Source organism: Ornithorhynchus anatinus, chromosome X2 (genome assembly GCF_004115215.2).
Source record: "Ornithorhynchus anatinus isolate Pmale09 chromosome X2, mOrnAna1.pri.v4, whole genome shotgun sequence".
In the NCBI taxonomy this organism is placed as follows: domain Eukaryota; kingdom Metazoa; phylum Chordata; class Mammalia; order Monotremata; family Ornithorhynchidae; genus Ornithorhynchus; species Ornithorhynchus anatinus.
Genome location: NC_041750.1, coordinates 1,992,835 through 2,005,615, shown reverse-complemented (window position 1 = coordinate 2,005,615; position 12,781 = coordinate 1,992,835). Strand labels below are relative to the sequence as shown.

The 12,781-nt window shown below is 49.9% G+C and overlaps 1 protein-coding gene across 2 annotated transcripts in view; it reads left to right on the top strand.

The window, feature by feature from the left end:
- Nucleotides 1–418: 418 nt before the first annotated feature.
- Nucleotides 419–12,781, top strand: part of PCDHA5 (protocadherin alpha 5) — a 103,790-nt gene continuing 91,427 nt past the window's right edge. The window contains exon 1 of one of the 2 annotated variants that reach the window (XM_007671729.3): nt 419–3,102. In XM_007671729.3, coding sequence (XP_007669919.2) covers nt 616–3,102 — 2,487 coding nt within the window. In that variant the 5' untranslated portion in view covers nt 419–615. Of the gene's footprint in view, nt 3,103–7,396; nt 10,200–12,781 lie in introns of those variants that run through there. The other variant, XM_007671731.4, reaches the window with a different exon arrangement.

The following is a 12,781-nucleotide window of genomic DNA, read 5'->3' as shown; positions in this document are numbered from 1 at the left end:
GTATGTACTTAAATAATCAATTAATAGTATTTACCGAGCGCTTACTTTGTGCAGACCTCTCTGTCCTAAGCAGTTGGGTCAATGCAAGAGGCTGAAGTCTCAATGGAATTAATTCAATGTTCTGGAACTTTTACGGACCGGTTTTTCCTCTATTTCCCGTTCTCTCTCATTCTTCCTTTCACTTACACCCTTTTGAAAAGCATGACTACACAGAACGGCAAGTTGCTGTGTATTAAAATACAAGGAATTGATCGGAACAATTCCAACAACATAGGGTTATTGGCAATCTATTGTATCAGCGCGTCTGTTGGGCCTACAGCCTGGGAGGGGCCCCGAAATTGGAAAAGGACCGATCCGCGTTATATAAAGATCAAGAAAACCCAGAAAATGAATTGCGATAGTACTTACCGGTTTAGTCACAAGGTGTCGCTGTCCACCACAAGGTGTTTCCTGACAAAGGAAATACACGGATCATCCTGGGCTTAAAAAAGCTCCATTTTGAAAGAGAAGGAGAACAGAAGCAGGGCGATTGGATTGCAGGAGGGATTTTGACGGGATTCTGAAACCTTTGGAGCGATGGATAAGTGACCGGAGCCTCGGATACAGGTTTGTGCGATGCTGATCCGGCGGGGCGGCGGCCGGGGGAGCCGGCGGCGGCTGCTGACCGCGGTTCTGCTGCTGGTCACAGCCTGGGCCAGGGGGAGCGGCCAGCTCCATTACTCGGTGCCGGAGGAGGCGAAACACGGCACGTTCGTGGGCCGCATCGCGCAGGACCTGGGGCTGGAGGTCGGGGAGCTGGTGCCGCGGATGTTCCGGGCGGTGTCCCAGGGCCGCAGGGACTATCTGGAGGTGAATCTGCAGAACGGCATCCTCTTCGTCAATTCTCGGATCGACCGGGAGGAGCTGTGCGGCCGGAGCCCCGCGTGTAGCATCCACCTGGAGGTGATCGTGGACAAGCCGCTGCGGGTCGACCATGTGGAAGTGGAGGTCAAGGACATCAACGATAACCCGCCAGTCTTCCCGACAACGGAACAACGATTGTTCATTTTAGAGTCGAGAATCCAGGATTCCAGGTTTCCACTAGAGGGCGCGGTTGATGCGGATATCGGGGCAAATGCAGACCTTACGTATCAGCTGAGCCCGAATGAATATTTTTCCCTAGATAGTAAAACAAACGGGGATGATGCTAGATCTCTGGAATTGGTCTTGAAGAAAGCTTTAGACAGAGAGGAAACTTCCGAGCACCGCCTGTTACTTACGGCCACGGACGGGGGCAAACCCGAGCTGACGGCTACGGTCCAGGTCCTGGTCTCGGTGCTGGATGCGAATGACAATGCTCCCGACTTTGTTAAATCCATTTACAACGTCAGATTGTTGGAAAATGTGGCCAATGGGACCTTAGTGATTAAACTGAACGCCACAGATGCTGACGAAGGAATAAATAAGGAGTTTGATTATCGCTTTAGTGCTCTCGTTCCGGCCGGTGTAAGAGCAAAATTCAAGGTCGATCCTGATACAGGAGAAATAAGAGTGAGAGGAGAACTGGATTTTGAGGAAAACAGTATTTTTGAGATGAATGTGGAGGCGGTAGATAAGAGTTCATTCCCATTAACAGGACACTGTAAAGTGATAGTGAAGTTGATCGACGTTAATGACAACGTCCCCGAAATAACGGTGACCTCCTTGTCGCTGCCCGTCCGGGAGGACGCCCCGCCGGGCACGGTGATGGCGCTCATCAGCGTGTCCGATCGCGACTCGGGGGCCAACGGGCAGGTGACGTGCACCTTGGCGCCCCCCGGACCGTTCGGGCTGGTGTCCACCTTCAAGAATTACTATTCCCTGGTCCTGCAGGGCCCCGTGGACCGAGAGAAAGTGGCGGCCTACGAGCTGCGGGTGACGGCGCGGGACGGTGGGGATCCGGCGCTGGAGGCCACGGCCAGTGTGTCGGTGGCCATCGCCGACGTGAACGACAACGCGCCGGCCTTCGCCCAGCCCGTGTACACGGTGCTGGTGAAGGAGAACAACCCGCCGGGAAGCCACATCTTCACGGTGTCGGCGCGGGACCCGGACGCGCAGGAGAACGCGTTGGTGTCCTACTCGCTGGTGGACAGGCCGGTGCGGGAGCGGCCGCTGTCGAGCTACGTGTCGGTGCACGCGGAGAGCGGGCGCGTGTACGCGCTGCAGCCGCTGGACCACGAGGAGCTGGAGCTGCTGCAGGTCCAGGTGAACGCCCGCGACGCGGGAGTCCCGGCGCTGGACAGCAACGTGACGCTGCAGGTGTTCGTGCTGGACGAGAACGACAACGCCCCGGTGGTGCTGCCGCCCCATTCTGGCACAGCCGCCGCCCCCTCGTGGTCCTCGGCGGGGTCGGGTCCCTGGTCCGGGTCCCCCGGGGCGCCTCAGCCGGGACCGGAGCTGGTTCCGCAGGGGGTCGGTGCGGGGCACCCGGTGGCGAAGATCCGTGCGGTGGACTTGGACTCGGGCTACAATGCGTGGCTGTCGTACGAGTTGCGGGAGGCGGGCGGCGGGGCCGGGCGCAGCCCCTTCCGCATCGGGCTGTACACGGGCGAGATCAGCACGACGCGGGCCCTGGACGAGGCGGACGGGCCGCGGCACACGCTGCTGGTCGTGGTGCGGGACCACGGGGAGCCGGCGCTGCGGGCCACGGCCACGGTGAGCGTGTCGCTGGTGGACAGCGGGCAGGACGGCAAGGTGGCGTCGCGGGCGTCGGGGGTGCGGGCGTCGGGAGCGTCGGGGATCGGCCAGCGGGCAGCGCTGGTGGACGTGAACGTGTACCTGATCATCGCCATCTGCGCCGTGTCCAGCCTGTTCGTGCTGACCGTGCTGCTGTACACGGCGCTGCGGTGCTCAGCGCCCCCGCGGGGTCTGTGCGGGCCGCCCGTCCCTCCGGCCCTGGTCTGCTCCAGCGCGGTGGGGAGTTGGTCGTATTCTCAGCAGCGCCGGCGTCAGCATCCGAACGCGTGTGCGGGGGACGGGGCCGCCAAGAGCGACCTCATGGCTTTCAGTCCCAACTTGCCGCCCTGCCCGGGTCCCCGGGACAGCGGCGAACAACAGGGGATCGGCCCAGAGGGTTCGGGGAAGGTAAGTTCATATTTTATCTATTATTGAAACATACAGTAGGATCATCAGAATCTCTTAACTCATAAACAGTAACAGCCTCGAAATAGATCCGTTTTCCTTTATGTAGCTTCTCCTTTCACTTGGGGAGAATGAACTGGGGATTATTTCATTGTGGATTTCATATTTCCCAGAGGAAATAATAACAGCTGCATATACAAGAATCATATTTTGGTAGTGGAAGGTGAAGTTGTACTACTGAATAGTTTGGAAAATTCATTGGAGGCTCTTCAGAGTTTTTATTCTTTTTATTTCGGTGTTTATGGCCCCAATTTGGGGAAAGTTCCGCCAATATCTCTAGACTCATCTGCAGAGAAATGAGCATCTTTCATCCTTTGTAAATGGATCGTTCACAGAAATATGCCTATTTCCTCCATTCATGAGGCAAGATTGTAACAGCTGTGAGTGACTTTCCCCCACTTCAACCCAAGCACTGTCCCTTAATGTTGATACTCTTCTCTCTGCGACCCCTGGTGCATTTTTCCCTGTGATTCTTAGTTTTACAATCCAGTTGGAGTGTCTACTAGAAATGAGTCATTTCCCTTTCGATTGCAACACTGCAGAATGGTCTGTCCATTGACACTGCCTCGCAGCGTCCAACAAATATAATGATAACTGTGGTGTTTGTTAAGCTCTTCCTATGTAGCAAGCACTGTACTAACCGATGGTCGGACATAGTTCATTCATTCAATAGTATTTATTGAGCGCTTACTATGTGCAGAGCACTGTACTAAGCGCTTGGGATGAACAAGTCGGCAACAGATAGAGACAGTTGTGATCCCAAACGGAGCTCAGAGTCTACTAGGGAGAACAGGGATTGTGTCTGTTTATTGTTATATTGGACTCTCTGTGCTCTGCACATAGAAAGCACTCAATAAACACGAGTGAATGAATGAATAATGCCACCAAGGCTGATCTGATGAAATGACTCGGTCCACAGGATTACTTGCAGGAACCCAATAAGGCAACAAAAACTCTTTGCAGATCTTCATGACTCTGAGAGGTGGCATACCAAGCTTGCCTTGTGGAATACAAATCTACCTAAGGGGCACGATTATGAAGATCATGGAGTTGCCTGTCATAAATAATGGATAAACACAGTCCTAAGATTTTGGGAATGAGAACCTAAGCAAAGTAGTAGATTAGTGAAAATAGTTTGTGCAGCTACACTCACATTTACATGGTGACCGGTGCACAGCACATTGAAGATTATAATTTTGTGTACTTTTTTTATGCCTGGTATGACACAGCATAGTCCCAGGAATAAGCCATAGCACCAAAGACCAAAAGTCGGCTGCCAAGGTAGCTGCTGTGGTCTTAGACAACTATTTTCGGGATTTTTTGTTGAGCCTGTGCACTATGTGTGAGACCCTAGTTGGTTCATCTGTCGGAAATGTCCACCGTGATTAGCTTAACCCCACCAGGCATTTCTGGTTGTTTCACTCCCCAAGACCAGTGAGGTGGAGTGTCAGGCTTGGAGGTAGTAACAACTGGTGGGATGCTAAAACTGAGGAAATCCATGTCTAGTAAGGCTAAGATAGAGAAATAAACCTGATCCCTTGTCTCTGGATTGTCGAGAACGTTTCAACACCACCCTATCAAATATGCCTTTCTTGACCATGCTATGAAAATGTTCAAGAGGATTTAGTTGAATTTAAAAATGAGGTACAAGTGGGTTCTGAGAGGGATAAACCTAGGGATTTTGGGTACACCCCCTTTTCCTTTGACTGGATATCAGCGTTTCACGGTTCCAGTGAGGAAGCTGATCACGGTTATATAGAGAATGTGGTCTGGAAAGATAAATAGCCTGATCTGGTAATTGTATTTCTTAAGCTCTTAACTCTTTCTGAAAAGTTTAGTTGGCTCTCACCTCAAGGTGCCTTTAATGAACAGAACACCCAGTTCTGATCTTTGCTAGTCTAGTTCATTTGCTTCCAACTATGTGGCTTTAATGATAATGGTGCTGTTGATTAAGCACTCACTATGTGGTAAATACTGTGAGAAATGCTGAAGCACTGAGAAGATGATTAGATCGGACATAGTCCCTGACACACTTGGGGCTTTAAATCAAGAGGGAGTCCATTAATACCTCATGTTGTTCCGGAATTTCACAGATCTTTGTGCCTTTATCCATTTATAATGCAACACTGTCCATGATCCATAGGAAGAAAATTCCAGGGGTAAATAATAATCGTAATCATAATATGCTGTTTCTATTCAGCCTTCTCCAAGTTTCAGGTCACTTAAATTGCATAACCATTCTAGTGTGTTCAGACTGGGAGGTTTTCTGGGAGCCGACTCTGCCCTTGAACCATACACTTAAAATGACTAAGAAATCTCATCTGCATATGATAGCAACCTATTAGTTAATTACTCTGGCTACATTCAATTACCCTCCCAAAGTCAAATCAATCACTAGCATATATTGAGCGTCAACTGTATGTACCGCACTGAATTTATATACTTTCCTATGGCATGATCGAATTACTCTGCATGGAAAATCTTTGTTGTGAGTTCATTAGAGTAAATTTGTAATCCCCACCGTAAGTAAAAAGAAGTATTTCACTCCCATATTCTTGGACTAAAATTCATCATTCTTGCAAGGGTGGCACTTCCGGTGGGAATGTGTTTGGGTTCTATTTGTTTTAAAAATATTTTGTAGTTTGACTGGACTGGACTGGATAGCGAAACACGATCTACTACTTGAGTGTGTGAGGGTTAGGCCAGGAGTCTGGCTACTGGTTCAGGGAAATGGCAAGTTTTTTCAATTCAGAGTTCCCCAAACTTCTTCTTGGATGTTCAGGACTCTCCCTCCTGACATTGATTGTGATTCTTTTTCCTGCTGCTCTGCCTACTGCTTCTCTGATGGTCTCAAATTCAAAAACACTTTTCAACAGATGTAAAAAAGCTCTGTAATTTAATGTTCTGCTGTTGTACTGAAAACAGAAAAGCACTGTGAGCCTCTTCTGGTCCCCCATTAAAATCTTTCAGCTTGCATCAATTTCTGAATAATGAAGAGTATGGTCCCTGAGATCCTAAGTTTTGGATTTTCAGTTGGTTGTTTGGACAAGGAAGATTAAATTGAATCAAGAAGGTCTTGTTGGCAATAACCCAATACCCACTATCTGAAGAAAACCCAGGGCTGCTCTGAGATTAATAATGATAATAATAATGATAATATTTTAAGTGCTTATTATTTGCCAAGCACGGTTCTAAACACTGGTGTATATACAAAGTAATCAGGTTGGACATAGTCCCTTTCCCACATGGGGCTCACAGCTAACTGAGACACAAAGTTAAGTGACTTGTCCAAGCTCACACAGCAGACATGTAGCAGAGCTCAGGCCCATGCTCTTTGCACTAAGCTTCAGCAGACCCCAGAAAGTGGCCTTCGACCCTATGTTTGGCAACTATCTGGAGATCCCTTATTTTGGAGAAGTTTTAGGATTCTGCTTATGGAAAATTACCATGAAATCTCACCAGAACATCTGGTCTGACGTCTCTTCCACCTTGTTGGATTGTAGGGGCAAGATCAACCAATATTAGTTGGAATTAAAGATATCAGTGAGCATCTCTATTGATTCCCAGTGACCTGAATGTCAGTAAAAGAACCCATCTGAAGGAGAAAAAAGGGTAGACTTTAAGGCACAAGTCTGTCCCAGTATAAGATCAAAGAGACGCTTGCATATTGCCTGTATTGGAAATGAGTGTTTAGTACAATGCATTGTATCCAGTGGGTGCCCAACAAATACCATTGCTACTGAGAATGCAATTACTAGTATTCCTTCCTCATCTTTTCCAGTGAAATAAATTGGCCAAAGTCAGCAACACAAAAGAGGTACAACCGTGAAATAGGGTGATACAGAAGTATGGGATTTCCGATATTTATGTTAAGGAGGATTCATATTTGAATTACCTACCAGAAAACTCCCATTAGAATGCTGTGGGGAATTAAATAATAAAAAGGCTAATGGACATTTCTCATATTTGGAGCAAGGGGGCATCACAGCCCATAATAATCAAGGCTTCCAAAATAATAGTGTGGTCGAGCTGATGAGGGGACATTCTTATCATATGTACTTTCCAGATTCTCGCATCTCAGACATGCTCACCAGACCCAATCTCATTACTGTTCTTTTTCCCACAAGCTCCCTTTACTTGGGGTTAGAGATTCAAGAAATTATATCAGTGTCGATATCTGTCCTCAGGAAAATAGAAAAAAAGACGTGCACGGGAACCATTCTTGTAAAGAACATGTGTTGTAACTTACTTCAAGGGACCAGAAAAGAAAAAGAATGGCTTTGAGAGAAGTGAAAGGGTAAGGAATAAGAAATGCTTCTTTGGCTGGGGGAACTTACACATTCGACCACATGATGTCGCTGTACGCCACGAAGTGATCCTTTCGAACGAAAAACGCAGAGCGTCTCCGGAAAGAATCTCCATTGTGTCATTGTCCAGAGCGCCGAAAAACAAGGAATGTAGCAGCGTTGGATCATAGGAATTCCGGGACAATCAACACGGCATTTCAGTCGGGAAAGCCCGATGCGGTGACGGAAACAACGCGAGGTGCGTTTGCGATGGTGGTTTGGAAGGGCGGTGGCCGGGGGAGCCGGCGGCGGCTGCTGACCGCGGTTCTGCTGCTGGTCACAGCCTGGGCCGAGGGGAGCGGCCAGCTCCATTACTCGGTGCCGGAGGAGGCGAAACACGGCACGTTTGTGGGCCGCATCGCGCAGGACCTGGGGCTGGAGGTCGGGGAGCTGGTGCCGCGGATGTTCCGGGCGGTGTCCCAGGGCCGCAGGGACTATCTGGAGGTGAATCTGCAGAACGGCATCCTCTTCGTCAATTCGCCGATCGACCGGGAGGAGCTGTGCGGCCGGAGCCCCGCGTGTAGCATCCACCTGGAGGTGATCGTGGACAAGCCGCTGCGGGTCGACCATGTGGAAGTGGAGGTCAAGGATATCAACGATAATCCGCCCGTCTTCCCGGTAACACAAAAGACTTTGTTGATTGCAGAGTCAAGGCAGCTGGATTCTCGGTTTCCGCTAGAGGGCGCTTCAGATGCAGATATCGGCGCTAACGCTTTTCTGACTTACAAACTTAGCCCCAGTGAGTATTTCTCTCTGGATATACAAACAAATGACGAATTGAGTAAATCTTTATCTCTCGTGCTAAAGAAAGCACTGGATCGTGAGGAAGCGCCCGAGCACCACTTGATATTGACGGCCACAGATGGGGGCAAACCGGAGCTGACAGGAACGGTTCAGCTGTTCGTAAAGGTGCTGGATGCGAATGACAACGCCCCCGAGTTCGACAAGGCCGTGTACAAAGTTCATCTTGTAGAGAATGCAAGTAACGGCTCCATGTTGATCAGACTGAACGCTTCCGATGCAGATGAAGGATTAAACGGTGACATCATCTATACATTCAGCAGTGATGTTTCTCCCAGGGTTCAGGCCAAGTTCAAAATAGATCCCAGAACGGGAGAAATCCGAATTATAGGGTCACTGGACTATGAAGAAAACAGCGCCTACGAAATTCAGACAGTAGCTACTGATAAGGGAATTCCACCAATGTCAGGGCACTGCAAAGTGATAGTGAAGTTGATGGACGTTAATGACAACGTCCCCGAGATAATGGTGACTTCCCTGTCGCTTCCCGTCAAGGAGGACGCCCCGCCCGGCACAGTGATCGCGCTGATTAGTGTGTCCGACCGGGACTCGGGGGCCAATGGGCAGGTGACATGCACCCTGGATCCCCCGGGACCGTTCGGGCTGGAGTCCACCTTCAAGAATTACTATTCCCTGGTCCTGCAGGGCCCCGTGGACCGAGAGAAAGTGGCGGCCTACGAGCTGCTGGTGACGGCGCGGGATGGCGGGGCGCCGGCGCTGGAGGCCACGGCCAGCGTGACGGTGGCCATCGCCGACGTGAACGACAACGCGCCGGCCTTCGCCCAGCCCGTGTACACGGTGCTGGTGAAGGAGAACAACCCGCCGGGAAGCCACATCTTCACGGTGTCGGCGCGGGACCCGGACGCGCAGGAGAACGCGTTGGTGTCCTACTCGCTGGTGGACAGGCCGGTGCGGGAGCGGCCGCTGTCGAGCTACGTGTCGGTGCACGCGGAGAGCGGGCGCGTGTACGCGCTGCAGCCGCTGGACCACGAGGAGCTGGAGCTGCTGCAGGTCCAGGTGAACGCCCGCGACGCGGGAGTCCCGGCGCTGGACAGCAACGTGACGCTGCAGGTGTTCGTGCTGGACGAGAACGACAACGCCCCGGTGGTGCTGCCGCCCCATTCTGGCGCCGCCGCCGCCCCCTCGTGGTCCTCGGCGGGGTCGAGTCCCTGGTCCGGGTCCCCCGGGGCGCCTCAGCCTGGACCGGAGCTGGTTCCGCAGGGGGTCGGTGCGGGGCACCCGGTGGCGAAGATCCGCGCGGTGGACTTGGACTCGGGCTACAACGCGTGGCTGTCGTACGAGCTGCGGGAGGCGGGCGGCGGGGCCGGGCGCAGCCCCTTCCGCATCGGGCTGTACACGGGCGAGATCAGCACGACGCGGGCCCTGGACGAGGCGGACGGGCCGCGGCACACGCTGCTGGTCGTGGTGCGGGACCACGGGGAGCCGGCGCTGCGGGCCACGGCCACGGTGAGCGTGTCGCTGGTGGACAGCGGGCAGGACGGCAAGGCGGCGTCGCGGGCGTCGGGGGTGCGGGCGTCGGGAGCGTCGGGGGGCAGCCAGCGGGCAGCGCTGGTGGACGTGAACGTGTACCTGATCATCGCCATCTGCGCCGTGTCCAGCCTGTTCGTGCTGACCGTGCTGCTGTACACGGCGCTGCGGTGCTCGGCGCCCCCGCGGGGTCTGTGCGGGCCCGTCCCTCCGGCCCTGGTCTGCTCCAGCGCGGTGGGGAGTTGGTCGTATTCTCAGCAGCGCCGTCGTCAGCGTCCGAACGCGTGTGCGGGGGACGGGGCCGCCAAGAGCGACCTCATGGCTTTCAGTCCCAACTTGCCGCCCTGCCCGGGACCCCGGGACAGCGGGGAACAGCCAGGGATCGGCCCAGAGAACTCGGGGAAGGTGAGTGTCCGTTCCGGGTCTTCTGGCGGTAGTTCAACGTTAGGAGCAGGATTTCATGAAGCGTGAAATTCCTTATCTCCTTAGAGAATTTTTTTTTTGGCCTAAATGTTTACTCTTTTTCTTTCCTGAGCTTGATTTTTCTTTCACCATTGCATCACATTTTAAAATACTTCTCATCGATGCATCCTGCCTTAAGTTTCTCTTTAGCATCCACCACGAGAATTCCCCACATCTGGTCCCAGTATCATTTCTGTTACCCTTACCGGCCGCCTCCACCGAGGGAAAGGGAAACTATAGGAAACACTGTCAATGGAACAGCAGCGTCGTCTTACTTGGAGAAGGGGTGGGAGTAAAGAGATTTCTACTATCTTGTCTACCTGGAATTTTCTCTGTATTCCAGAGGAGAACTTTGGCTAATTCACTGCTCCTAACTTGTATTTTTTGGTCCTGAGTAACTCCCTGGACAGGCACATGATTAATCCGGAGTGTGGATGCTAAGAACTCCAATTTTAATGTGAATTGTGTAGGGTCAAGGTTCTCATTATTGTTCAGTCAATCAATGGCATTTTTTGAGCACTTACTGTGTGCACCTACTCTGTTAAGCACTTTGGAAAGTTCAGTAGACGGTAATAGTACAGTGGGAGGCCCAGTGTACATAATGTAAGAAGAAAAGTGAATGGAGTAATAGGTCTGTGGATGAGTAAATCTTCAGTAGAATATCTAAATACTATGTACAGAAGTGCTATGGTGGTTTGTCTTGCATAAGTGCTGAGGTGGAAGTTGGGAAGATATGACTTGGAAAGAAGAAAATCACCTGGAACCTGAACTTTGTCACTTCAAGATTTTGTCTAATATGTCCTCCTTTTTCCTATCTTCATACTTTGACCTCTACATGCCACCTCACACCCAGTTAGAAAAACACATTGGATTTGGAGATCAGGGAAAGGGAAGCAGCCCAAAGATAAATTATTTCGGTTGCTCTCAGGTTCTTGGAATTTGTGCTTCTAAGGGGAAGGGTTACTAATTGCTTTCCTTTAAGCAGAGGTATGACATCTGGAGAATTTTGAATGCTAGGACAGATTTTACCCACTCCTGATGATTCTTAACCTCTTGATGCATTCCCTAAAGTTCTTCCCTCTTCGTGAATCCAGGGAGAAACAGCAATTTTGCATTTGGATGGAAAACTTGGTTTAGGAGTCTGGCCTTACTTGAATAAATTGAATAGCTTGCAAATAGTGTTTACCTGAGTCTCTAGCTGATTATTCAGTTTCTCTTGGAATCTAGTCATCAGTTGATGAGGGAGTCAATAAATCAATAGTATTTAGAGGTATGTGTTTAGCACTGAACTAGGTTTTTGGGAGAGTACAATAGAGTTCGGAGATATGACCGCAGCCTTCAAGAAGTTTTCACTGTCTCGTGGAAAACAGTCACTAAATCAATTATAGATATGAGAAGAGAAAGAAAACAGTTGTATGTTAATGAGTAAATGTATGACTAGAAGGGGATGTAAGCCAGAATGTTCAGAAGTGCTATGAGTGGAGTGTGAGTCCCCATGAGCATAGTAGGGGCAGAAGTGCTGAGGTGGTAAATTTGGAAGAGCTTCAGTTATTGAAGAAAGGATCTTAATGAGAAAGAAATAGAGTATCTGAAAATGGGTCCAAGATTGTTTGAGCGGTGTTATGTGATGGTTCTTACATCACAAACGTTTGTGTTCTGAGATGAGAAAGTTTTCATTTCAACATGGGACTTTGTCATGATGTTCATTAGCAAATAATCTAAGTCATTTAATCCTATAAAAGGCGTTTGGGTCCTTACTATCTGGAAAAATTGCTACCATGTAGCCAACCTTCAGATTCATAACACCTCACTACCCACTTGCTAGTGCTGATAGAGGGACTTTTTTTTTGCAGTGAAATTGTCAGGTCCTGGAAAAGAACCAGACACTGTGACTGGTCAACACTACTCTATCAGTTATGCCTTTTTCCATATGACACCGAGCTACTGCCATTGACTCAATTTGTTTTGCTTGCTACTGCTCAGGACAATCTTTTTTGAAGGGTTAGTCATCCATCCTATGATCTTGCACCGGGCAATTTATTACAATCTTTATCAGCTTCATGGACCTGGCTATGTGAAAGGTGTCTACATCTTTTCTGGTTTCCTGATATCATTATTTTTATTTTTAATTAAAGGTATATAAACATTTTACTGTCTTTAAAATTGTGCCCAACTGTCTTAATGATATCCAAACTAACAGTGAGCTACAGCAATCAAAATGATAGGAAAGGAAACATGAATGACATGGCCTAGAGGAAAGAACCTGAGACTGAGATTCAGAGAACCTCGTTTCTAATCCTGGCTCTGCCACTTGTCTGCTGTGTGACCTTGGACAAGTCCTTTAACTTCTCTGTGCCTCAGTTACCTCACCTGTCTACTGGGAAATAAGACTGTGAGCCTTCTGTGAGCCAGGGATTCTGTCCAACCTAATTATCTTAAATCTACCCCAGCTCTTAGTAGAGTGCCTGCGCTTAAGAAATACCATAAAAAATAACATTCTACGTGAAATTCTTTGATAACATCAC